The 27,131-nt window shown below is 39.5% G+C and overlaps 1 protein-coding gene across 3 annotated transcripts in view; it reads left to right on the top strand.

Moving 5' to 3' along the window:
• Positions 1-26,154, top strand: part of trmt11 (tRNA methyltransferase 11) — an 84,279-nt gene extending 58,125 nt beyond the window's left edge. For all 3 annotated transcript variants that reach the window (XM_078542146.1, XM_078542148.1, XM_078542147.1), the window contains one exon: positions 25,828-26,154. In XM_078542146.1, coding sequence (XP_078398272.1) covers positions 25,828-25,959 — 132 coding nt within the window. In that variant the 3' untranslated portion in view covers positions 25,960-26,154. The remainder of the gene's footprint in view (positions 1-25,827) is intronic.
• The last annotated feature ends 977 nt before the right edge of the window (positions 26,155-27,131 follow it).

Genomic DNA, 27,131 nt, shown 5'->3' with positions numbered 1-27,131 from the left:
AGAGGTGAGGGTTGTACTGGGGGAACAGCCAGGATACGACAGAGTAATGGTTTGGTTGGGGATTAGGGTGTCAAAGTTGGAGGTGAGGTACGGTTGAGCAAATCAGTAGCTTTAGAAATGTTGTGTCGAACAGAAGCCAAAGGCTAGACAGTTGGGATTTTGTAAGTGCCGTTGTAAATGGATTGAGGATAGTTTTTTCCAGGAAAAGATTCAGAAGAGTTTAGGGTTGAGGGTGAAAGGGGAATGTGAGTGGAGAGTGATACAAGAAAGTGATCAGAGATGTCCCTATCTCTGATTTATAAGATGGGACAAGCATCCTCAGCAGTGGCCACCTCTAAAAGCGATGCTGTGTTCCCAGCCCTCTGGTTAGTGTTTGGTTCAATATATAGATAGTAACTATTGGCTGGTTTGAGAAGGTAATTTTTCCTCAAGTTCAAACTTGCAAATAAGCTGAAGTAATCAACCTTGTGCTTAGTGATGGTGATTTATTGATACAATGGGCACCTGAACTGATCTGAACAGGAAAGTTGGCAACATTTCAATTGTTGCTTCTCATGTTTTATCTGTGCTACCATATCAGTTGACACTCCAAATCCTATATAAATTATTCCAGTTCCTGATGAGAGCACTTCACAGAAACTGAACATTGGCAGCCTTACTCAGTTTCATGGGTAATGGTTGTTAAAAATCTCTTTGTTTATATAAAAAAATAAATTACCCTTCAATGCTGTTTCAGATGTAACAAATGATGCCAGCACACTGTGTTCTTGAGCTTTGTGTATGAATTCCCATGTGTTTCAACAGTAATATACGCTGGGCATTACTATATTGTAGAAAATTGGATAGACTGTAAACACATTTTAGTTATCCCAACATAGAAATGATTCCTATTGAAACAGCACATTGTAAAACTTCTACAATATAGAGACAGAGGTTACCCGAATGTGTTTATTGGAGAATAATATTTATGGGGTTTAAATAATATTTTAAATTCTCAGTGTGGTTTGTGATTGTTATCTGAATTTGAAAAGTAGGCTATGGCTTTGGATAATACTGTTTTCTAGGTTCTAAGTCTGCTCAAAAAGTTGCCGTTACCTACAAACATGCAGAAGAGATGGGAATAAATTTGGGAGGTGACAACACGTTCAAGGAGTTTGTAGAGAAAAGGGAGGTTGGAGATGGGATGGTAGTTTGCAAGGACAGTGGGGTCAAAGGTTGCTTTTTGATGACAGCAGACTTAAATGAAAGAGGGAGAGCACCTGAAGAGCAAATTGTTAACAAGATCAGATAACCCGGGGGCCAAGAAGGGAAGTTGGGTAATCAGTAGGTTAATGGGTGACAGGATTGAGGGTGCAGAAGGTCTGTCTTGGACAAGATGAGCTCAGAGATGAGGGGAGATAGGAAAGCTACGAAAGAAAACTGTGGTTAGAGCTAAGAATAAATATAAATATAACATGAATTTATGTCCCATGAGACCAGTTACATTCCTTAACTCACTAATTTTACTGAATTGATCAGTTTGTTGGATTAGTAAAGCCAATGTAAGTAATGTAGATATGGCATTTCAGCATAAATGCTGAATTATAGATGTACATTAGGGGAACACTCGACTCAGTATCTAGAAAAATGCATTCTTTTGCAAGTCATAAAATAAGTTTAAACAAAATCTGTTAGTTGGCATTCAGATCACTGAAAACTTGCAGAAGGAAGAGTGTAAACCATCCTGCATATGAAGTATACATGATACATGGGCATAAAATAGATTGGGAATATCAAAATTAGCAAATCATTAATATTTAATTTGTAATCAATGGCAATTGAGACTACAAGTATAATATGGAGAATTGTAAACAACATACATTACCAAAATAAACAACCTGACCTGCCTGGAAATCAACAAAATGCTAAGGTTAATCATGATTCTTTGCTCAGGACTGCAAGATAATTCCATCCTAGCTCATCTATCCAGAAGAGACTCTCATCATTACTATTGTCTTGGTTTATGTTCTTGTGACATTATTGCCGAGTTCCTAATTTTACCTCAGATGTTCAACTTGGTGAACTTAAACCAAAGTTTGTTTTTGTAATTAAGGTATTCGGTTGCATATAATGTGATATTGACTTTTATGTTTTCCTTATTTATATTTATTCTCATGGTTGCAATCCAGTACTCAGATGATAATAAGCCCAAATGTGAAGCTGCTATGAATTCAGTAGGTTCTTTGTGTTTACTAAAAGGTAAACTGTTCTTGTTGGTGCTAGAAAATTAATTTAAAAAATCTTCTGTTGTGATAGCATTGCTTTTGTTGGATTAGCAAACGCTGTCTTTTAGAAATTCATATAGAGTCCTTAAAATTTGCAGGAATCATCCATAAAGAAAGGTTTGAGAACCGGTGGTGTTGATTGCATTGTGGGGAGATTGTCCTTAAAGCCTTGAATAACTTAATATTCTAAGCTGTATGATGCAGAGTGGTACTGCTGCCACTTTGTGCAAAGTGAGAAGTATTTAAGTCTACAACATGTCCATTGCCCCATTAGCGAAGACCACAACAGTAATCTGTGTAATGTATAAAAATTATTTATACAGGCCAGCATTAACCCTGAACTAGTGTTATAAAATGTGAAATGACCAAATTTACAACTTATTTTAAATATATTTCACTTCAAAACGTCTGTGTTACTTTTGTCAATTATCATTTTGTGCTGAATGTTCATTTAGCTTCAACATGTTTCATATCCATTATATTTAGACATGAACAGTTTTCTTTCTCCTGTTTCCATTCATGCATTATGTAGTCTTAAGTAAGGCCCTCAAAGATATTCTTTGTCATATCTTGCTGTTTCCTGCTATACAAATAAAAATAATTTTAAATCCAATTTCCACAGTATATGCTGTTCATTTAGCAAGCCTAATCGTGTAGCGGTGTCATTGACCAATGCTGTACTGATAAAATTATAATCTATTTTAATCCTCATTACTTCTTTCCAACTTAATAAGTACTTGCATAGATCAAAAAAATTTTTTGAGAATTCAACTGGCTGTTATCTATTACTCCAGCATTAAACTGAATGTACTTCCTACCTGATTCTTACCAGTTCCAGCACATAGCTTATCTATTCGATGTAACCATGTAATGTGGGTTTGTAATTATTTGGACGTAGGAGATAGAGAGTAGGAATAAAGGCCAATATACTCCGACTGGTGGGATGTGACAAGTAGTGTACAGAGATCTGTATTGGAGTCTCAGTTTTCCTCATAAGTACAATAAATTGGATGAAGGAATAGAATGTTGTATGTCCAAATTTGCAGCTGTCACTAAGTTAAGAAGCACAGTAAGATGAGTAGATGGGAGCAGGAAGTTACAGAGATACAGATAGATTAAGTGAGTAGGCAAAATTGTGGAAAAGTGAGCATTTGCCCACTTTAGATCTAAGAAAGATAAATTGGAATATCTTCTTGATGTTGAGAAACCAGGAACTGTGGAGGAGCAAATGGAGATGGATGCCCCGGTCAATAAATCACTAAAAGCAAGTGCACACGTACAAAAGGTATTCAAAAAGACTATAATATTGGCCTTTATCTCTAGTGCTAGAATACAAAGGGGAAAAAAATTATACTTCAGTTGTACAAATGTTTGGCCAGACTCTATCTAGTATACTGCGTTCAGTTTTGGACATCGTATGTCAGAAAAGATATATTGGCATGGGGTGCAGCACAGACTCACTGGAGTAATGCCAAGACTTAAAAAAGGTATAATTACAAGGACTAGTTGCTTAAACTTGGCTTGTGTTCCCCTGAGTTTAAAAGGTTGAATGGTGTTCTAATTGAGGTGCTTAAAATGACAAAAGTATGATAGATACAAAGAAGCTATTTCTATTGACAAGGACCAAGGAGGCACATTTTTTAAACAAATGAAGAGGACACTCAGTGGAGTACATACTGCTGTCATGCGATGTTAACTCAATGTTATTACAATTATGCATCTTACTCTTGCAGCTTTTCCTTGCCTGGTTGATACTCTATAACCACAAAAAAAAGATCTTTTTTATTAAGAACTTCCATCTCATTGAGGCTTCAGGCCAATCCACATCCGATAATCTGCTCTGAAAACTCTGTTCACATTCTGACAGCTGTAGCAATTTCCACCATAGCAGCTGAGACAATCTGCAACATCCTAAAACAATTAGCAGAATTCTAAACAAAATAACCCACAACATTGTAAAAAAAATGTTTAATTCGCCCCATCTCTCCATGTTAACAGAACATTTAAAAAAATTCTGGGATCCAGATCCGGATCCGCATCTTTGTCAAAAACTAATCAGTTCTTCCTTGAGCCATACCTTATTTGTGTACCAAGCTTTATTGAAATCCATCCATTAGCTTTTTTGACAAGCAAACAAACAAGGGCAAAAACATTACCTCCACCCACCTTCAGTGATGGTGAAATCAGGAAGCACTTTTTACACAATCTGTGATGGAAATCTGAAATTTTCTGCCCCACCTCTGGATGCTTATTCAATTGAATGTTCAAGATTAAGATGGATAGGTTTTTGTTGGGTCAGGGTACAAAGTAATATGGATCAAGGTTGGGGGGCGGTGGCGGGGGGTTGCGGTTGGTGTAAATTAAGTTCAGGTGCAGATCAGCCTTGATTTAATTGAATGGCAGAGAAGCTTTGAAGAACTGAATGGCCTATTCCCATTCCAGTTGTCCTATAATTATAGTCAATGTAACAGTAAAAGATAATGAATGATCTTCAGACATTAAACCATCTGCGATTCCTGGAAAAGTTGTTTTGTGTCATGTTATGTCTTTTAACTGGCTTGACTTGACCCTTGAATGTTGGTGATGATTTTCCCTCTGGTATTCAGCTGTATGGTTCCAGAAGAAATTAGAAATAGACTAAAAAAGTTGAAAAACTATTTCTAAAATCACTAGTTTTTATTAGCATTTTCTTGGGAATTAAGTTTAGTGACCTGTTTTCCATCAGAAGTCTCTGCTTACAATGTTGTTCAAGACCACAATTATTCTTGGTTCAATTATTTTAAAGAATTCTGAATACCAAACTTGAATTCAATACAAGTCAGTAAAGAGGAAAGGCTGAGAATATCCGTGTGTTAGAGAAAATATTTTGACTTAATTTGAACTCAGTGACTGGTCACCTTTTTAATTTAACATATCAATCTATATATGCATCTATTTACTATTCATGTATCAGTCTTGTTTTGTGTGGGTAATGCTTTGACTCTGTTAGTAGTGAGGGAGATACTAGTATATTTTCCTTATTGACTCAAATTAGCAACTTGTAAGTACTGATTTGCAAAGATACAGATCAGCAAATATCCTACAGAAACCAATTCAAAGTTCTACTTTCAACCAGTAACGTCATTTAATTATTTTACTGTAATTACCACTTTTATTTCTGACAGCTGAATTTAGTGTAACTAACATTCATAAAAAAACAAACTTACTGAAAAAAATTCTTAAAAATCCATGGAACCTACCCATAATATCAATTGCTATATCTTAAAGATGTCCATGAAGTTTCTTCCACCCAGGCTTGCCTGAATCCTGGAGCTTAATTTCTGCTGCCATTCCTCAAGTCCTTGAATGAAAAGGCCTAGTTAAACCAAGGATTTCCAAAATGCACCAGTGACTCTTTGTTCATGTTATTCTAGTAGGTTACAATTCTCAATGCACTTTAAGACTGCGTTCTTATCCTAATACAGTACTAGTTAGACAGGTAAGCTAGGACTTACAAACAGGAAGTCATGACTCTCACTTTGTGAGTAGCCTTGTTGTTTATCATTAAAAAGTCTGGTGCTTTAAAGACAACACTCCAGTTTTCAGACTGCATTAACAAAAAATAACAACTTCTGCTTATAGCCTTCTAATTGGGAGAAAGATTATCTCAACAACAGTTCTCACAGTTGACATGACATTAGAGACAGTTAAGCAATTGGCCATATTCTCCAAATTAAATGTAGAGAAAGACTGTGTGTGTGTGTGTGTGTGTTTCAGTACGCATCCATGACTGCTGGTTGTACACTAGGGCAGCACAAGTTGGCATTCTTAATCTGTGAACCTGAATAGTTAATACTTTTTGACTGGATGACATTGCAACTGAGTCTGATTGTCTCTTCACATGTGCACTTTTGAATGGCAGCCACTTGGTATTGATCTTGAGCAGGGACCTTGGATGATTATTTTCAACCTCTTCTCTACTGTATGAACACTGACCAGTCGTGATGTTGCCATTGCAGCCAGATCAAGGATCAAACCCATCACCTTCAGATTTTCAGCTATGGTGAACTGAGGGAAATCTAATGGGTGAAAATTATTTGTGTCATTGTCTTTTTGGAAATAAACATTTATTACCTTAATACATGGAGTATGCATACATTTTTGACAATTTGCAGAAATGTTGTTGGATTTCAATATTTGGCATTGCACAGAGGAAAACTTTACAAAGTAATGCTATTGCCCAGATATCAAATCACTAGTTCTTGTCTTTTATCCCAATTCATGTGGATTCTGTTTCTATCCTTCTATTAGTTATGCCTTTTTCATTTAATGGTATTATTTTATCTCTACTTAGTACAGCCACCCCAACTCTCATCCTTCCTACCCTATCATGTATAACCTGCAATATTTAGTAGCCAATCCTGTTCTTTATGTAGCCATGTTTCAATTATTCCTGTCAAATCTCATTCCTCACTATGGATTATTGCCTTCACTTCCCCTCTTTCATTTTGGATGCTGTGCACATTGCTGTACAGGCAGTACAACTGGTCTTTAACAGTTGTTCAATTAACTTAAAATAGCAGACTTTTAATAGCTGTATTTCATCTCAGAGCTTTGTTCTCCTTACTCCTTACCTTGGTCTCACCTTTATGCTCGTTTCCTATGTCCTTTATCTTCAGACTTGTGTTATTTTCACCATATTCCTCCCTCTTTGACACCCCGTCCCTGTCTGTCTTACTGGTTTAAAATCCTATCAACGGTCCTATCGGTCCTATGGATCCTTTCCTCTAGGATTATTATTCTATGTCCATTACTCATTTCATGTATTTGCTTACATGTATGTTATAATCAGAAAGGATTAGGAAGGAGAGGGCGGGATAGCTGTACTAATTGGAGACAGCAAAATGGCATTAGTTAAAAGGAACATAACAAACAAAGTTAGAAACCAAAACCACATGAATTGAAGTCAAAGGTAACAAGGAATCGCTCATGCTAATGATATACTCGGGTTCAGGTGGAGCCCATCCCTATGGAATAGCTTCTTCCTGTCTCAGTACTGGTACCAGTATCCCATGAATGGAAACCCCCCTTTCCACACCAATTCTTCGGCCATGCATTCACGTTCCTGATCAGTCTATCCCTGTGCCAGTTAGCACATGGCTTGGTTTTAACCCTGAGCTTACCACTATGAGTTCCAAGTTTGGCCCTATTTCTGATATTCGTTTTAGCAGGGCCTCTTCCCTTTTGTTCCCTCTGTCATTGGTCCCAACATGGACCACATCAACTTGATCACCCCCCCCCACCCCGCCTTTCCTCAACAGTTGCCCTGAAATACCCTTTACCTTGACACCAGGTAGGCAATAAGCCTGCTGGTTTGTCGGTCACGACTGCAGATTCCCCTAATTATTGAATCCCCTATTACTGCAGCCTTTCCAACCTGTTCTCTCCCCGCACCCCCCGCCCAAACTTTGGACTGCCACCAGCAAGTACATTGTACCTGTTGGATAGGACCACTGTCTGTGGTACCATCTCCTCTATCATCCCTTGGTCCCTACCTTGCTAACTGCAGTCATATTCTCATATTCTCCTCTTCCTGCACTTGTGCAATCACACTTCATGGAAAACACAAATTCCTCTCCCCTTCCGTTATGTGTGGAGCGTCCCTAACTCGCATTCCAGCTCAAGGATTTTAAGCCAGAGTGATATTTACTGCAGTCTTAACTGAGATTGTTTTTGTGAAAACAAAAAACTGCGGATGCTGGAAATCCAAAACAAAAACAGAATTACCTGGAAAAACTCAACAGGTCTGGCAGCATCGGCGGAGAAGAAAAAAGTTGACGTTTCTAGTCCTCATGACCCTTCAACAGAACTGAGGGTCATGAGGACTCGAAACGCCAACTTTTTTCTTCTCCGCCGATGCTGCCAGACCTGCTGAGTTTTTCCAGGTAATTCTGTTTTTGTTTTTGTGATGTTGGACTTCTAGTATTATAATGCATGTAATATAAATTTCTCAAAGTTTCTAGCGCAGCAGGTAGCAATTGTGCACCTTCTGATCCTGATTTAGTGAAAATAGTGTTTTCCCTGATTCTGTCTTTTATTTCATGTGGCGTGCTGATTCTGACCTGTGGCCACAACCTTTGCCATTAGTTTGCCAGAAAGCCTTTCTCATTCTTCCAGTTAACACTTCATATATCAATACCATTGTGCTAGGTTATCTTGTTTTCAGGTGAGGTTTACTGAATAACTCAGCTAGTTGATTTTAGTCTTATGAAATTAGTCTCATTTTCCTCCACTGATCTGAACTGCAATCAAAGTGATCTGAATCAGTCACTGTAACAGTCTGATACAATTATGTTCAATAGGAAGTTTACTCATGTGCTTCCACCAGATCTGTCTACACCAGGCAGCAGCAGCTTCAAAACATATTTTTTCTGCTCCTGCACTTTGTGCAGATTGAATCACTTTTCTGAGTTGTCTTGCTTTGCTGAGTCTCACTTTTTTGCCTCTTGCTTTTTACTAAAATGCTTCTACACCTCATCATCCATTTAAGGTGAAGAATTGTGGGTACTTTGTGTCATAGCAATGATATTTGGACTTTGTTTTTAATCCCAACAAATAAAGCATTTTACCTCTTGAACATATGGATTTTTCAGTAATTCTCAACTGACATCATTGCAAAGATTCAAAAAAGTGGCCCTTCGGTTAGAATGGCATTATCAGGAAACGTTTTCCTCAAAAGAAAGTATCTCGGAATAAATTTTTTCTGTTTTACACCAATGTTGTAAACACTTGTGCTCAAGATGAAGCTTCAAGCTTTTGGCCATTTGTTTTGCCAGTGAAAAACAAGCATTTATTTCTCTCATCGTAAACACAGATAAAAAGACTTTTATGGTTCCTCACTCTCTCTGGCTCTTTCTGTTTATAACAGTATGGTTGTAAACCCAGGAAACCCATTTGACCTGATTTATTGCTCTGGACTCTGACGCTTTGGCCATCTGGCTTTTTAGTATTAGGGTTTTTAAAACAAAGAGTCTTCTATTTTTATTGAAAAGGCAAATTCAGTACCTTCAGCTCTGTCACTTACTTGGCTCTCATCTCACTACATTACATTGTCTTCACTGAAGCCTTCAGTTGATCAAGTGGCAATATCAGACACATCTCCAATAGAGACTGTCAGCCATAAGCATAGAGAAAATACCCCTTATGATTATTCCCACTTTTTCTATCAAAGCTTTGGAACTAAACTCCCAAGATGCATGGTTGACTTTAACTTGCTTAGAGAGGAGTTTTACAGGCAACCAGAAATTAACTACTGTCTAGTGCTTATGTTGAGAAGATTCTCTTCAGCAGTGGCATGGTACAGTAGCATACATGTTGATGATAGTGCTCTGTCATGACGTTGCCCTAGGCGAGTGACAGTAGGTACTGTGTCTGAAAACAATGAACCCACAGAGCATTTAATAAAAGAGAACACTGGCGCTGATGAAGATGCATCAGGGTTTGCAGAAGATGAAGATCTGGTTAAAAAATTAAAAGCTGATGGAATCCAAGGTAAAGTAGAAGGAAGCAAAGGGTTATGGTCGGTTGCTTTGCAACTGGAAAGCTGTTTCCACTGGGGCTTCCACAGGGTTTAGTACTGGATCCCTTGCTGTTTGGGGTATTTATCAGCGATTTAGACTCGCACATAGCGGGAGCTGGGGGGAGGGGGGCAGTGGGCATGATTAAGAAGTTGGCAGTTGATATGAATTGGCCCTGTGAATGATAGTGAGGAAGAAAGCTGTAGACTGCAGGAAGATGTCAATGGTGGGCATCTGCATAGAACATGCTAATGTCTCACAGCAGACCCTGGCCTCCAATCATCTTGGAATTACCTTGCCATTGGACCAAGGGCCCACTCTGCCGAGACCATGTGGTAGTCATCTAGCAACAACCAATCCATGTTTAAAAAAAATCATACAAGGTATCTTCCACTCATCAAAATGAAGTTTGAGACCTGGAATGTCAGTACCCTCATGGACAACCCCAAAGGTGATGGACCTGAGTGCTGCACCACAATCATAGCTCAGGAAGCCGGGTGCCTTAACATCAACGTTGCTGCCCTAAGTGAGACATGATGTGCAGGAGAAGGCAAACTGAAGAAACAAGGATCTTCCATAAAAGAACAACGTCTCCACGGGTTGGGCTACCCCATCAAAAATGAGCTTTTCTGGTGTATCAGCGACTCCCCTTGTGGGATAAGCTTGCACTTCATCATTGCTTGGCTCACCCCAATGAGGAATTTGCATGCCGCTGTCATCAGCACATACGCTTCTACATTTGAGGCAAGAGGCAAGACCAAGGAGCAATTCTACACCGACCTTGAGCAATCCCCAGCCCAAGTCCTAGTAGGTGATAAACTGATCCTCCTTGGAGATTTCAATGCCATAGGCGGGGAGGATGTGAATCTCTGGAGGGATGTGATAGGCAAGCAAGAAGTCTTCCTGCTGTCTGTCACAGGGAAAATCATTGCAAGGATTCTCCTCAACTGCCTTCTCCCAGTGACCAAGGAACTCTTTTCAGAGTCGCAGTGCAGTTTTCACCCATCGAGAGGTACCACAGATATAACCTTCATAGCGTGGCAAATTCAAGATAAGTGCAAGGAGCAGCACCAACTGCTGTAAATGGCCTTTTCCAACTCATGACAGCCTTTGACTCTGTCGACCGCAAAGGCTTATGGAGTATTCTCAGCAAGTCTGGCTGCCCTCAGAAATTTGTTACCATCCTCTACCTACCCCGTGGTGACATGCAAGCCATGATCCTCATCACAGACCCTATCTCAGTGAAAACTGGGATCAAACAAGCCTGTGTCATTGCATCACCTCTCCTCTGTTTTCCTCACTGTAATACTTCACCTCACTTCCATCACGTTACCCAGAGCTGTAGAGATAATCTACAGACAGACAGGAAACTATGCAATCTATGCCACCTTCAATCCAAAACCACTCCAACCTCAGTAATAGAGCTTCAGTGTACAGATGACGCTTGTATGTGCGCTCACCCAGAAACTGAGCTCAAATTGTTGTCAGCTAATTCTCTGACATTTTTGAGAAAATGGGCTTTTCGCTAAACACCCAGAAAACTAAGGTCCTCTTCCAACCAGCTCCCACAGCAAAATACTACCTCTTACCGATTAAAATCGCCGGCGAGGTCCTGGAAAACGTGGACCATTTTCCGTACCTCAGGAGCCTCCTCTCAATGAGGCAGACATAGCTGACAACAATTCATCATCACCTCCAGTAAGCTAGCTCAGCCTTCAACTGACTGAGGAAAAGAGTATTTGAGGACCAGGATCTCAAACCTGAGACTAAGGTAATGGTTTACTAGGCAGCAGTGAACCCCTTGTTTCTATATGCTTTGGAGTCTTGGACAACCTACAGCAGACACTTCAAAGCACTGCAGAAGTATACTACCAGTGGCGCCTTCGCAAGATCCTCCAAATCTGATGCCAAGAAAGGTGGTCCTGAGCAAACTTGTGCAACATCGAGCAGTAATCAGTCAAAACCAGTTTCACTGGGTAAGACGTGTCATTTGTATGCTTGACACCGGTTCATGAAGCAAGTGCGCTACTCAGAACTCAGTCGTCGTGGTGACTCCCAAGATAGCAGAAACGCTTTGAGGTGTCCTCAAAGAATCCCTAAAGAGGTCAAATGTCCCTCCTCATGTGAGACCTTGGCTTGTGACTGACTGGAAGGGAGAAGGCTCATTCAGGAAGACACCAAACATATTGAAAAACTTCATTGGGTAATGTAGTCTGAAGGAGTGCAGGAACCTCCAAACCTCCATCTACCCAACCCTTCAAGCACCACTGCCCCACCTGAGGCAGAGCCTGCAGATCATGCATTGGACTTATCAGTCATCTCAGAATCCATCGAATCTGAGTGGAAGCAAGTCATCCTCAATCCCAATGGACTGCCAGAGAAGAAGAAGAAGATGGACTGATCAGGTGCGAAATGGAATTCAATGCTGAGAAGTGTGAAGTAATGCATTTGGGGAAGACAAACATGGCAAGGGAATAAATAGTAAGATTCTGGGAAGTGTAGAGAAAGAGAGGGGCCCTGAAGTGTATGTCCACAGATCCCTGAAGGTAGCAGGATAGGTAGATAAGATGGTCAAGAAGGCATACGCGATACTTTCCTTTATTGGCTGAGACTTAGAGTATTGGAGCAGCGAGGTTTTGCTAGAATTATATAGAACACTGGTTAGACCACAATTGGAACACCGCTTACGGTTCTTGTCACTGCATTATAGGATAGATGTGATTGCACTAGAGAGGTTACAGAAGAAATTTACGAAACTGTTGCCAAGACTAGAGAATTTTAGCCATGAGGGGAAATTGGATAGGCTAGGATTGTTTTCTTTGGAACAGAGGAGGCCGAGGGGAGGTTTAATTGATATGCATAAAATTGAGGGGCCGAGGTAGCGTGGTTAGGAAGAACCTATTTCTCTTAGCAGCGTGGTTAATAGCCAGGAGACATAGATTTAAAGTAATTGGTAGAAGAATTAGAGAGAAGTTGAGGAGTAATCTGTTCAACCAGCCTGGTGGAGGCAGAGACCCTGATTGTATTTTAAAAAACACTTAGATATGCCTTTGAGGTGCTGTAACCTACAGGGCTACAGGCCAAGAGGTGGATGTCAGGATTAGACTGGATGGCTCTTTTTCAACCAACATGCACATGATTGGTCGAAGGGCTTCTTCTGTGTCGCAAATCTTTCTGTTTCTAAGACAGTGGGATTTCTGTACTCCCCAGTGCAACTAGCCACAAGTGCTACTCTCTCAGAGGAATATATCCATTACTCACATAGAGAACTTCACAACTCTCAAACGGCAAACACATTGAACAAATGGCTTAATAAATTGAATTTACTTTACCCTCTTTTGTTGTGTAGAAAAAGCCATTATTTTATGTTGATACCAGAATTGAAAGTATGGGTGTTCTCACAGAGTCATAGAGCTCTACAGCACAGAAAAAGGCCCTTTGGCCCATCAAGTCTGCGCCGGTCACACAAGTACCTGACTATTCTAACCCCATTTTCCAGCACTAGGCCCATAGCCTTGTATGCCATGGCATTGCAAGTGCACATCCAAATACTTCTTAAGTATTTTGAGGGTATCTGCCTCTACCACCCTTTCAGGCAGTGAGTTCCAGATTCCCACCACCCATCTGTCCCCTACCTTAAATCTGTGGCCCCTGGCTATTGATCCCTCCACCAAGGGGAAAAGTTCCTTCCTGTCTACCCTACCTATGCCCCTCATAGATTTTATACACCTCAATCATGTCCCCTCTCAATCGCTGCTGCTCCAGGGAAAATAACCCCAATCTATCCAATCTCTCCTCATAACTAAAACTCTCCAGCCCAGGCAACATCCTGGTAAATCTCCTCTGCACTATCTCTAGTGCAATCACATCCTTCCTATAATGCGGATTCCAAAATTGCACGCAATACTCTAGCTGTGGCCTAACCAGCGATCTATAATTATAAATCTATTCAATAGAAAATAGTAGTGTTATAAGATTAGAGCTCAATGATGGGACTGAGCAATGAGACCTTCCTGGCTGGTTTGATAGAGGCTCCTACTCACCTTTGTCCTCTTTATCGACCATAGCATACAACTGCATCTCATCTGAATCTATTTGACTGGTTCCTGACAATATTATATAGCACATATCATCTCCATGTTCCTTTCTAAGTTGCACACCATCCTTGATTTGGACATGTATCGCTGTCCCTTCATTGTCAGAATCAAAATCCTAGAAATTCCTACCGAACAACATTCTGGGCACATCTTCACTTCAGTGGTTCACCATCATCTTCTCAAGGATAAGTAATGATGACCAATAAATACTGGTGAAGCCTGTATCCCAAAAGCAATGTTTAAAAATTCATCATAAATTTAAGCTAAGTGGTCTGAGGATTTCAGAGATTCAGCAACTGTAGGTGGTTTTGTGAGCATAACATAACATTGCTTGACTAAGTGATTGCGATTGGCAGACCAATGTAATGTTGCATTCACTCCGTGTACCCCTCCTCACACACACACCCACCCCCATTTAAATAAAAATATCCTGGCTGCAAGCTCTCAGGAACCAATTGAACTGACATTGGGATAATCCCACCTCGGGCCCCACTGAAGCAGAAATGCTTCCCTCAACCGAGCAGAAATGCAGCCATCAGTTGCCACTCACAAGGCCAAAAATAGAACAGCAATTACCCCACTCACCAGTGGTTAGGTCACAATCATTGTAGCATATGTGAGCTGAAGTCACTGTACAAACCAGCCCCCGACAAGAAATTCAACAAACGTTCCCTTAGCAGAAAGCCAACAAAATTCAACAGCTCATGCCTCTTCCAATCTCTCACCCAGAAGCATTACTTCATAGAGAGTGCCATTACCTCCTTAACCAGTGAGAGGAAAATCGCTTTGGCCTAATGCCCCCCAACCTTCCTCTCCCATTGTTATTTTCCCCCCTTTACCCCCTCTCCCTTTATACTTCCTGCTTATTCCTACTGTGAAGAAATAGACCCTGACCCAGTGCCATTATCCTCTGTTTCTCCACTTTTACTGTCTGTCCTCCCTTTCATCCTTCCATTTCCCTTTCCATGCTCATATCTTGATCTCTTACTTTCCTCTTTCTCCCTGCCCCACTCCCTCCTCCTCCTCCTCCTCCAATTTGCCTTCTGTCCCTTAATTTAGCCACTGTCCTGCACCTGAGTTCAGTTATTCTACTGTCTTCTAATTTTCTTGACCTAAGTATTAGACTTGGTCTTGACTTTGTAAGTGCAGCACCACCACTGACATACAATGTTGCTGAACTTCTCCTGTGTGATCGTTCCCAACGCTCTGAATCCTAAATTGCTTTAGCTTGCCAAATACTGTTTAGTGTTAACCTTTGTTAGTCATAGTCCAGATTGTTTTGTAGTCTAGATGACTGCTGGAATAAAGGATGTGGAAAGTGATGCATGGTCTGTTGTGGTGGAAAACAGAGTCTCGCGAAGGCTACAGACTGGGGCTTGGGAGGAAAATGTGGCTGCAGCCATTAGCGATTCCCTTTGTAGCTTTTTCCCACAGCAGTAACCCTTTCCTTCACACCCTATAGTTTCCCATACCTCTGCATTTCCAGTCGACCATTCTTACCAAGTCCTTTGCTGTTCCCTGTTTGCTACCCAGTCTTTCCCTTCATGCACAATGTATCCTCCTCTTTATTCTGCTGCCACTCATTTCAGTGGTGACATTCATTAACTCCATTTTCCCCCCAAGGATGGATGCTGAGACCCCCTCACTGTTTCCACTCTCCCCTCATCCCTCTTAGCCTTCAATCTGTATTCCTCAAAGAGGCTTTGTTTAATTTCAAAATTGAACATAATGGCTTTTTTAAAAATCAAATGGTGTAGGCACTTTGCTGTCGTGGTTAGGAGGCAGAAAGAGATGTTCCTGACAATTTGTCTAATTTGTGTGGGAATGGGCATAGGTGTAGGCACAGCTGAAAAATATGACAAAGGGCTTGTGTCAGAATCACTACATCCCTCTCCCACCAACCAGATGGGTATGCTAACTGAGCAAAGCTGGCTTTTCCCTTCAGTATTTATTCTCAGATCTTTAAGAACTGGAATATTTTTCTATTTTGAGGAGCAAAATTATTTTAAAAGGAAATTAAATGGACACTTGAAGGAAATAAGCTTGCAGGGCTAAGGGGATAGAATAGGGAATTGGGACTGACTAGATTGCTCTGCTGAGAGCTGGCACACTCTTGATGGGCCGAATAGCCTCTTATGCTGTAAATGACTCTTTATAACTTTGCTGAAAAGTTGATTGAGAAGAGGAAGATCTGTCTGACATAGATAGCAGAGCTTTATAGATATAGGCTGGGATTTTCTGGCCCTGTCGTGGGCGGGACCCGCCGCGGGTGAGGAAGCGCCCTAGCCAGAAGTCCATTGACTTGCGGCAGGACTGGAAGATCCTGCTGGCGGGCGGGTGCGGAAAATCCCACCCATAATTTCACAATGCGATCACAAGACTTCTTGGCATTTTTGTGCCAAAATTTCATATGGAAGTCTATCAGCTAGAAGAATCCAGGATAGAACACGGACAGGTGAGAAAACAGAAAATGAAGACTACCCGTGATTGGTGTACTGTTTAATTATACGGAGCTTTTAAGTTAATGATTGGACCCCTACTCTTTCTAATAAATGACCTGGATATGGAAAGCAAATGTAAAGTGCTAATGATACTAAAAGAAGTACAATAATTGAGACAGATAATGTAGAAAGATTTTTACAAAAAGCTAAAAGCTACTGCGGATGCTGGAAATCCAAAACAAAAACAGAATTACCTGGAAAAACTCAGCAGGTCTGGCAGCATCGGCGGAGAAGAAATCAGTTAACGTTTCGAGCCTTCATGGCCCTTCGGCAGAACTGAAGCATAGTTAGGAGAAGGGAGAAATATAAACTGGTTTAAGGTGGGGGGGGGAGCGGGGGGTGGGGGGGAAGAGAGAAGTTGAGGGTGTGGTGATTGTGGAGATAAGCAGTGATAGGAGCAGATAATCAAAAGATGCCACAGACAAAAGGATCAAAGAGGTGTTGAAGGTGGTGATATTTGTCTAAGAAAAGTGCTAATTAAGAATGGAAGACAGGATACTCAAAGTACAGCTCTAGTGGGGGTGGGGTGGACAGACTAACAAGGTTTTAGTTTTAGATTTAAAAATAATGGAAATAGGTGGGGAAAGCAGAATCTATATAAATTATTGAAAAAAAGTGGGGGGGTGGGGGGCGGTGGGGGGGGTGGGAGAAACGGGGTGGGGATGGGGGGAGGGGGAGTTTAAGATCTAAAGTTGTTGAATTCAATATTCAGCCCGGAAGGCTGTAAAGTGCCTAGTCGGAAGATGAGGTGCTGTTCCTCCAGTTTGCGTTGGGCTTCACTGGAACAATGCAGCAAGCAAGAAAGATTTTTATTGTTTATGTAATTTGGGCATAGAGATAGTTTATAAAACTTAACACCAAAAATGTAAAATAGCTTAAATTGTTCACAAAGAGTATTCCTCATGAGCATATAATGAATGGACATAAATGAACACAGGTAAATTCTAAGACCTCAGAATAATGGTAGATTTGTCACTTTCTAGACAATGTGATAAGCTAATAGAAAGTGGGAGTCTACAATGGCTACGCTAAGGCTTTGCACTGTGCTAGTCGTTAGAGAACCTTGTTCAGCTGTGATCCCTATGATACAAAAAAAAATGACAATTTGTAAACATAAAGAAATTAGTGCCAAAACTGATCACAAAGTGTGAAGGGAATGATCACTAAGAAAAAAAACAAGAAAATTTAATTTTTTATGGGAAGAGGGTGGCATTGAAGCAGATAAAAAGAAATGGTTTAGAATTTTTACTACTTCAAATTAAACCAATAAATTAGTACCCAGGACATAAACTTAAAGTTGTTATTAGGCAGAACTTGCAGAATGCAGTATGTATAGAATAATCTCCCTGATTATCTTAAATTGGTTGTTTACTATACAATAGGTTAAGCAAGCTGCTACTATGCAGTGACTTCCCACTAACAGGATGCTGACGTTCTGCCTGCCACATATTGAGCCTCGCTGTGTCTGAATTTCAGTGCTGGCATAATGCCAGGTACATGGGCCGTATGTCCCAACGATTGGCTGATCGAATCAAATAGCATATTCCTTCAGTTGAATACAGACAACACTCAATCAGCCGTGCTTGCAAAACCCAAAGTAAAATGTCTAATGCTAGGTGTGATTCTGCGATTGGGCAGCACTTGCTGAACAATCCTGAGTGCGCTAACACTAACAAACAATTCAAGATAATCAGCTGGAAGCAACATACATTCATATGGAAGGACCTGTTCTCCACAAACAAAAAGAATATGCTCAAGTCTTGCACCTATTTTAAATTACCCAGGAGCTTGGGGAATCTGTAGTTCCCAATTGCTTTCTCCATGTCAATGCCTCAACCAATCAGATTGGCAACCAATTGGAATCATTTTCTCCTGTAGTATAAATTGTTGTGATTGTTTGAAATTTGGCATTCTTGTGTTTGTCCTGATGAGTGCAAGACGAAAAGCTTTGGCAACATGTCTTTCTTTTCAGCAATATTAATTGGAATTATTTCATAGCTCAAATTTTTTAACACAGTTATCAATTATTGACTATCAAAATCTATATTTCCTTTGTTTAGTATAGCACATTTTTCTTACTTGTTCAACATGCACCAAACTGAATCAAAAGAATGAGTATCCTATCACATGTAGGATGGGGGTACAAAACCAGGACAGCCTGCTGGATGAGAATCTGCTCAGTTTTCTGGTTGTAAAGATGCTAAATTAAAAAGATTTGGGTAGTCTAAGTCCAGTTCCTAATGGCACAAAATCTGGCACTAATTTGCAAACACCATCTGAGAGACTACAAGAAAAGCAGTGTGGAAAATGTAAATCCACATTCAGATAATGAGGATGTCCATGTTACCAGCAGATAATCTAGTATATTAAGAATGTAGTTACATACAGGATTAGACTAGGTTCATTCTACTGACTTCTTTATATGTAAACATTGACACTTCCTGTACTGTTGATGTTGCAATTTTCATTGTACCCGCTGCTTTCATGGATACAGGTGGTGGCTTTAAGGACTGTTTTGTCTGGCTGTAACTTCAAAGCAGTAGTAGTTACATAGTACATACACAATGGAACTAGAAAATCTGTGACAATGATTGAACTGCTAAATTATTAACTGAGATGTATGTAAATAGTACGATATAATTTTAAAAAATACTTGATGAAAGCTAGCTGTGACACTGTTTTAAAGTACAGATACAAAGCAAACCAGGGAAAAAAGACAGCTCACCAATGATACACAGCAATCATTGTACATTAACTGGTAGTTAGAGGAACACAACATGAAATGGAGCCCCAGACAGAGGTCAATGGCAATATGAAATCGGGCACAGAAAGAGAAATAAAGAGAAATTAGAGAGAGAAAAAGGATACAGGAAGGGAAAGTAATAGAAAACATTTTTTTTTAGTTTATCTCCAATAATAAATACCCGTTTCAAAAATTGAAAGCAGGATCTGTAGAATCCAACCATAAAAGATACCTGCAGTACACTGAATATTTAAAGAAAGTAAATTAAAGAAATCTGGACAGGAACAAAATATTTCCTAAGCAATCATTATTCAAAAATAATTTTATTTTGCAAGATTCCTGTTGGATAGAGGAGTATGATTGTGTAGTGATTGTTATGACGTGGCAGATGATGTGTCCCAGGCGGATCAAATCCACGAGGGAAACTTGATCATGCTATCACAATGGTTTTGAAATTTGTGTTTTGTTTTTGAGATGTGCGCCCTGAATTCAGAAGCAATAAGGCCACCAAGACTTCAAGGATTTTTTTAAAAGCTAAATTAAACATTTATTAATAAAAAAAGATTTCAAGCACATACATAGGTCTACACATGACTGTTATAATAACTCCTAAAATCCCTAATTAATCTGGCTTCCAGTTACACCCCTATTAAGGCAACGGTAATAAAAGAAATAGATTTTAAACAGATGCCAGCAAGTTAACATAATACCTTGGACAGTAGAATTCAAAATGGCTTTTCCCAGCTTCGGTTTCTGTAGACAGCTGGCTTAATGCACAAATACTAGAGGCTTCTCACACTTCTGGTAGATCTTACAATGCCTCAAAGACACACAGCCTCATTCTCCGTTGTACATGTTTCTCCTTTTTAATGTTAATTCCATTGTTCTCATATGTCTTTGGAACTTTACCTTTCTCATAATATAAATCTTTTCATGGTGCTAATATTGTCAGTAACCTTTGGGAAAAATAAACACACTGCTTGGCCTAGCTTCTCTGGCTAGGTATAAACATCCTACCATCTCTTTGAAATTCAAACTGCCCTGATTTATCTAAAAATGCAAATTCTCCTCACTTTACATTCTAAGACTTCAGCCATGCTTACGTATTTAGCATTTCAAATCTAGCTTCTTTTGATGAATCAAAGCCTCCAGACTAGCTGTCTCCAATTCAACAAAATTCCACGCACACACAGAGAAACTATCTAAACCCCACTATTAACCTACTTTTATAATAAATCACAATAATAATAAGAATTATTATACTTTCATGACATGATATTAGAGGCCTGGCATGAGCTCAAATTCCAGCATAGATATTTTGAAAGTTTTAAAAATCTGGATATAAAAGATGTTTTGTCATAAAAAAAACAACTTGCCCATAAATATCCTTTAGGCAAGGAAACCTGCCGACAAATATCCTTTAGGCAAGGAAACCTGCTGTCCTCACTTGGTCAGGTCTATGTGTGACTCCAGTCCCACACCAACATGGCTGACTTTTATCTGCTCTCCGAAATGGCCTCGCAACCCATTCTATTGTACTAGACTGCTACAAAAAATAACACTTGCAGAAGAAGGCCCTAAAAAAATGAGTGCCAGTGTTTCCCACATTCTGAGACTGGATTAAAAAGAAATCAGAATGGCTGACAGCATGCAAGTATCTCCAGGAAGGTCATCGACCTGGAAAGTTAATTCCTTTTCTCTCCACAGAGGCTGCCTGACCTGCTGAGTATTTCCAGCAGTTTCTGTTTTTATCTTCAGGTGTTCTTTGAATTGATGATAGTACATTTAGCCCTATAATTCCTCCTCTTTGTACAGTTCTACCCGCTTCTGAAGAGTTAAACAGACTCTTCTTTGTTGCAGTTTGTGAATCATAATGAATTACTATTGCAGGAAGCTAGTTAGTTTGGATCCATGTCCTCTCTGCTGATTGGAAGGAAAGTGAGGCTCCAGCAGTGCCAACCAGCTTCCAACCAGCAGTAATTCCATAGCATAATGTCATCTATGAATTGACGTAGATATTTAGAGAAGTCACAAAGATCCTGGTATGAAAGTGGCTATCACAGGAGTGCAATGGAAAGTTTTTTTTTTGAGATAGGATATTGTATATCTTTAGAGCATAACAGAGAAGCATCAGTACGCAATCCATACGTAATGTTGACATTTGTCATATAAGTGAAAACAGGTTTTATTCTCCAGTTTTTTTTAAAGGATAATCTGTGTTTTTGAATAATAAGGCCTGGCAATTTACTTTGTGGGAATTTTTTCCGCAATATTTTTTTAAAAGTCTGGAGCTGCAGAGTTTTGTGTTGTGTATTGAATCACCCTTGTAATAATGGGCTGGATTTTACATGAACCAAGGAAATCTTGTCACCAGGACCAAAAATAAGTCACCAGCCGGCATGTGTGGACTGCAGGATGGCAGGGGCGATTTGACTGGTGGCAGCCAATTGAGAGGCTGCTGTGGGAATGCCATCCAGGATGGTAGCTTGCCTCCCAGAGCTGCTGGCCCAATTAGAGGGCCGGGAGCTCGGCAGAACCAATGATACAGGTGGCCATTGCTGAGACTGCAGGAAGAAGGAAAATACCTCCATGTTGAGGAGCTCTTGAAGGGTGGGTAAGAATTTTTTTTTAATGTGCCAGGGTCAAGATGGGCAGACCCTGACAATCGGAAGTGACAGCAGTGGAGCTGCAGGAATGGCTATTACTGCTGGAGGTCATGGAGCAACCAGAAAAGAAGGCGATTCCCCCCCACCTCATATTGAGAAGCCACTGGAAGGCTGTTGCGATGTACCTGCTGGTCTCACCACATAGCAGGTGGACTGTCCTGATGCCAGTAAAATGCTGGTGAGGGATGTGAAGTGGCTGTTCATTGGCTAGTTAATTGTATTAATTGTCCATACACCTTCAGTTGGTGTGTGGCTGTGCCACTGCCGTTCCCGCTTCTAAGAGTATCCTGTGGCAGTGAGAAGACATTGGGCTTCTCTCTCACCTTCTGACACTATTTTACAAGCCTTCCCATCTCCCAGCCTATCTCCAGAGGAATGGTGAAATTCAGTCCTATGTTTCAAATATTCTGCCTAAGTGCCTGTCAACATTTGATGGATGCATTATCATTTTGACACACAGACAAAGATTAAACAAAGTTGTAGTTTTCTTTTTAATGCAGGAAAACTCCTTTAGTTTTGTACATTTCAGAAGTAATGGAATAAATTTAGTGGATCATATGTGCAAGGAAGAAAACACCTCGAATGAAAGCTGAAAATTTTTAGGACTTGTAGCATGGGCCCTTTCAGTTGATTTCTCTCCAGTTTTGGGTAGCAGTTTCTGTGGTACAGCTGGCCTGTTGAAGAGATTAATTCTTAATATTAATTGTTATTCATTTTCTTGCATAATTCTTTAAGAATGGATTACCATTTAAATATTGGTTTGCAGTAAAATAATTTATTTTGGATATGTTTTCCAATGACATTCTCCTCCTATAGATTTCCTGGTTTCATGTCAGCGGTTTTATGTCAGAACTAGTTGTCCTTTACAATGTTTATAATTGTATGATTTTGCACAAGTGGTTTCTATAGCTACTGTACAGCAGCAGATGTAGAGCAGTGAAAAGCTGTGATAAGAAAGACAGGCTTTTTAAACAAAAACCAGACATGGGCAATTACCCTGAAGCTGAACTGAGGCCCATTTGAGTAAATGTAGGATATGAATCTTTAAAAAGTGTAAGCAAATGCAACACTACCTGATACTTTCTTTTTCCTGTTTATAATATGGTAATAGCATAGCTAATAACAGATTAGATATTACAATTGCCAGAGCAACTTTTTAGGTCAGCAGTTTTTTAGAAGCCAATTGTCAAGGGTTAGTTTGAAGTTGCAGGAGCTGAGGTGAGAAGCACACAGGAGCAATTTTCTTTTGTTGTTTTGTGTTTTCAAGTGCTGTTTGCTTCTAAAGGTTTACAGATAGCAACATTTCTCTCTCCAAACAGTTGGTGTTTAAAGGCTGTAAATGACATGTGGTTAACATGGCAGTAAGGGACCTCAACCAATGATTATGTTATCATTTGAAGAGGGTCTGTAAGTTTTAATGTAATAATAGTAGCACAAACCACTGGAGGTCAAAGAAGACACTGTTTAACCCTCTAAAATCTGAGAAAGATAAATCAAATTTAAAGGTTACACATGAGTCCAAATAACTGCATTTCTGATCCAAGCATAAGATTCCATTATACCAAACCACTTGGCATTTGCTTCTAATTGTGTAGTAACTCTTGATCCAAATGCAACATTTAAATAAATGCTGATCCAAGCACAAAATATCTCTAGTTATCTGGTTTCAATGATTCGCATGATAAGACAGTGAGTCTATTGGTAAAGGCCATGTAAAATGTCCTGCTGACTCGAGAAAAAGATTCTGTTCAGGGTGTGACTGTTTTTGTTTCGATTGAATTGCTGGGTAAAAAATTAAATAGGTTGCGGTACAAGGACTTGAAAATTGGCTGCTTTTAACTGCAGTTTCCTGATCCAAGCATAACCTTCCTTGATAAATTAGTTTATGTATTTAATTGGAATGGAATTGGAATACACATTAAACAGGAAATAAAGTTACTGTTTCTTTCTTAATTGCTGCATTAGAGAAATAGTGATATTTATTAGTTACATTAAATCTAAGTGTGTCAAATATCTGTATGCATTTTAAAACAATGGAATGATTTTTCCAGAGTTAACTCTTGGGAAATTGAATTAAAATACATGAAATACATGTTCTTTAATAAATGACAAGTTTTCATCTCTAAAACTACACACTTCATGCTGGAATGGTGTGTTAACTCTAACAAAAAACAAAAAAAACCCCACTATTTCCGAGTAAATTATCTTAGTTCTACTCTCTCCCACATTTTTTCTGCTCTGTCCAGGACTCCTCCTGGACTTCCACTTACTGATCTTAGCTTTTGTTCTCTAACAATAATTTGGATGCTCCCTTCATCACCGTTAACATCTCACTGAGCTTATAGTAAGCTTAGATATTTAAAAAAAAACCAGGCCATTAATCTAAGAAATGGGGAAATGTCAAAAGGGAAAGTGAGGGTTGCTCCAAAAAAAAGGCCAGATCCAAACCCAGAGTGGGGTGTTGAGTTAGTTAATCTCAGCTGGGGTAACACTGGCATTGTTAGATCAGCAAAGTATGCTAAGGGAGAAGGAGGAACCAAATAGGATTCCTGCTCATCGTTCAATCATTCCTGTTACTTCCCTTGAACAGCCTAACTTGCATGTCTCTGCTTGCAAGTCAAGAGTGGCCAGTTGGATAAAGTTGTTGGAAACTTGTTGGTACCTATGAAGCTGTACCTTCAAGAGAAGCCCAAAAATTAAAGGGAAGAATGTGAGAAAAAAATAAATAAAACAGTCAAGTAGATGGAAGAAAAGAAATGTTACTTCCATTGAAGAGAAGTAGATTTCCATTACATTGAGAGAGATTGACACTGGTTCAACAAGCTCTAGCTTTAAGAACTTCTTCCAATTTCCTACCAAAGAGGGTGTGCTCCCCTTCTATAGTTGAACTAATCAGTCAATACTACTACATAACATACTCGCAAGCAAACCAGTGACCCATCTGTGCTTATGCAGTAAACATCTTGCATTTACATGCACTTCCTAACTGTGTTCCTTAATTACCTGTTGCCATGTTTTTCATAAACTTTATGCATCAAGCTTTTTTCCATTATAAATTAATTTACACACATTTATAATGCATTACAGTTTTGCAATAGTATAGTTAAATTCATCAATTGACTTTTTTCTTGTGTATACTTAATGGCTTCATTAAAGTTTCACCTGAAGGTCGCAACAGCTGCTAAAAGCCTGGGCAGGGGCTTGAAAGTTTTGTCCAGTGGCTGTGACTTCACCTTCTCAAAGGCAATTGGGGATGGGCAATAAACGTTGGCCCAGCCAGCGACGCCCACACACCATGAATGAATAAAACAAAATAGCTAGAAAGGGAAATTAGGAAGGGAAGGTAAGGAGGAATAAAAGCAGAAAATGCTGGAAAAACTCAGCAGGTCTGGCAGCATCTGTGGAGAGAGAAACAGAATTAACGTTTTGAGTCCGTATGACTCTTCTTCAGAGCCAGAAGAAGAGTCATATGGACTCGAAATGTTAACTCTATTTCTCTCTCCACAGATGCTGCCAGACCTGCTGAGTTTTTCCAGCACTTTATGTTTTTATTTCAGATTTCCAGCATTCGCAGCATTTTGCTTTTATCTTAAGGTAAGGAGGAAAATTGGTTGAGTGGGTGGAGGCCTCTGCAAACTTGTCACCTGCCCTTGCAGAGGAGCAAGTGCCAGTAGACAGGAGTGGATTACATATTAAGGATGAGGTGACAGGAGAGAGAGGAAGTGGAGAGAATACAAGGAAGCATCAAATAGTTCCAAGGAAGAGGTTGGGATGGTGTTAGGATGAGAGTGTGATAGGAAGGGTAATGGGTAGTTCACCATAAGCTCAGTGAGAAGAAGGGGCAGGGATGTGATTGGAGTGGTATATCCAAATATTTATTTATTATGTGTTTATTTATTTACCTATTTCTGAAGCCTAATTAATTGAATTCTTTTATAGTTAGGGTAATTGAGTAGTGAATAATGTCTTTCAAACTAATCTCATTCTCTTCATTCCTTAGGATAAGGATCGATATGCCCATCTTATTGATGCAAAGTATAGTCCATACTTGGGCCACAATTCATTCCGTGACAAGTACTTCAGTGGGGTAACAAAGAAGATTTCTAAAGAAAATGAAAATCCGCAGAAATGAACAGTTCAAATCTATTTTGAACTGCAAAAGACCTTTTAGCTAATAAATTGATAAAGGCCCATTTTATTTGGCTGTTACAGCATTGTTAAATGTGAGAGACAGAAATGATTAGTATGAACTGTATTTTTATATGAAATGGCCAAATAGAATACGTATAAACAGCTAAAACAATAAATGTCCTTTTGTATGAATTAAGTGCATTTGTAAATAATTTCTTTGGTATGAGAGGAAGACACAAAGAAATCCAGTTCGTAAAGCAAATCACATTGAGATGTAGTAAAAGGTCAATATTCAGCTGAAACAGATAATTCTGCCACTTTATATATAAAATGAGAGGACAAGCGGACATAAGTTCAAACTAGTTAACATTAAATTTACAACTGATAATTAGGAGGTATTTCTTCAAACGAATAATGAACAATATTGAATATCGAAAGTTGAATATACGTGTAAACAGAGCAGTGATGGTGAAAATACCTGGAAAATTTAAGAAACAGTGGAGTGACTTGTGCAGTTTTCCAATCTATAGAACAATGAAATGGGATGACTGTAGGATCTTCTGGATAGGTGAATTAAGATGGGCCGAATGGCATAAGAACAGGAGCAGGCTATTAAGCCTGTTATGCATGTCCCACCATTCAATGAGATCATGGCCAATCTGCGACCTAGCTTCATATACCTGTCTTTGCCCTGTATTGCTTAATAGCTTTAGTTAACCAATAACAATCGATCTCAAATTTAAAATTGACAATTGATCTAGCATCAATTGCTGTTTGCCAAAGAGAATTCCAAACTTCTACCACATTTCTTGTGTAGAAGATTTTCCTAATTTCACTCCTGAAAGGTTTGGCTCTAATTTTCAAACCATGCCTTCAAGTTCTAGGCTCCCTAATTGGCGGAAATAGTTTCTGGCTATCTGCCCTATTATTTCCCCTTAATATCTTTGAAATCTCAATCAAATCAACCCTTCTTAACCTTCAAAATCGCAGGGAATACATCCCTAGTTTGTGTAATCTCTCCTCATAACTTAATTGGTGAAGTCTGGGTATCTTTCTGGTAAATCTAAGCTGTACTGCCTCCAAGGCCAATGTATCCTTCTAAGGTGTGGTTTCCAAAAGTGCTGATAGTACTCCAAATGTGATCCAACCTGGACTTTGTATAACTTAAGCATG

Source organism: Cetorhinus maximus, chromosome 5, assembly GCF_964194155.1.
Source record: "Cetorhinus maximus chromosome 5, sCetMax3.hap1.1, whole genome shotgun sequence".
NCBI lineage: Eukaryota > Metazoa > Chordata > Chondrichthyes > Lamniformes > Cetorhinidae > Cetorhinus > Cetorhinus maximus.
Note: the sequence above shows the minus strand (reverse complement) of the source record. Positions and strands in the feature narration are given on the sequence as shown.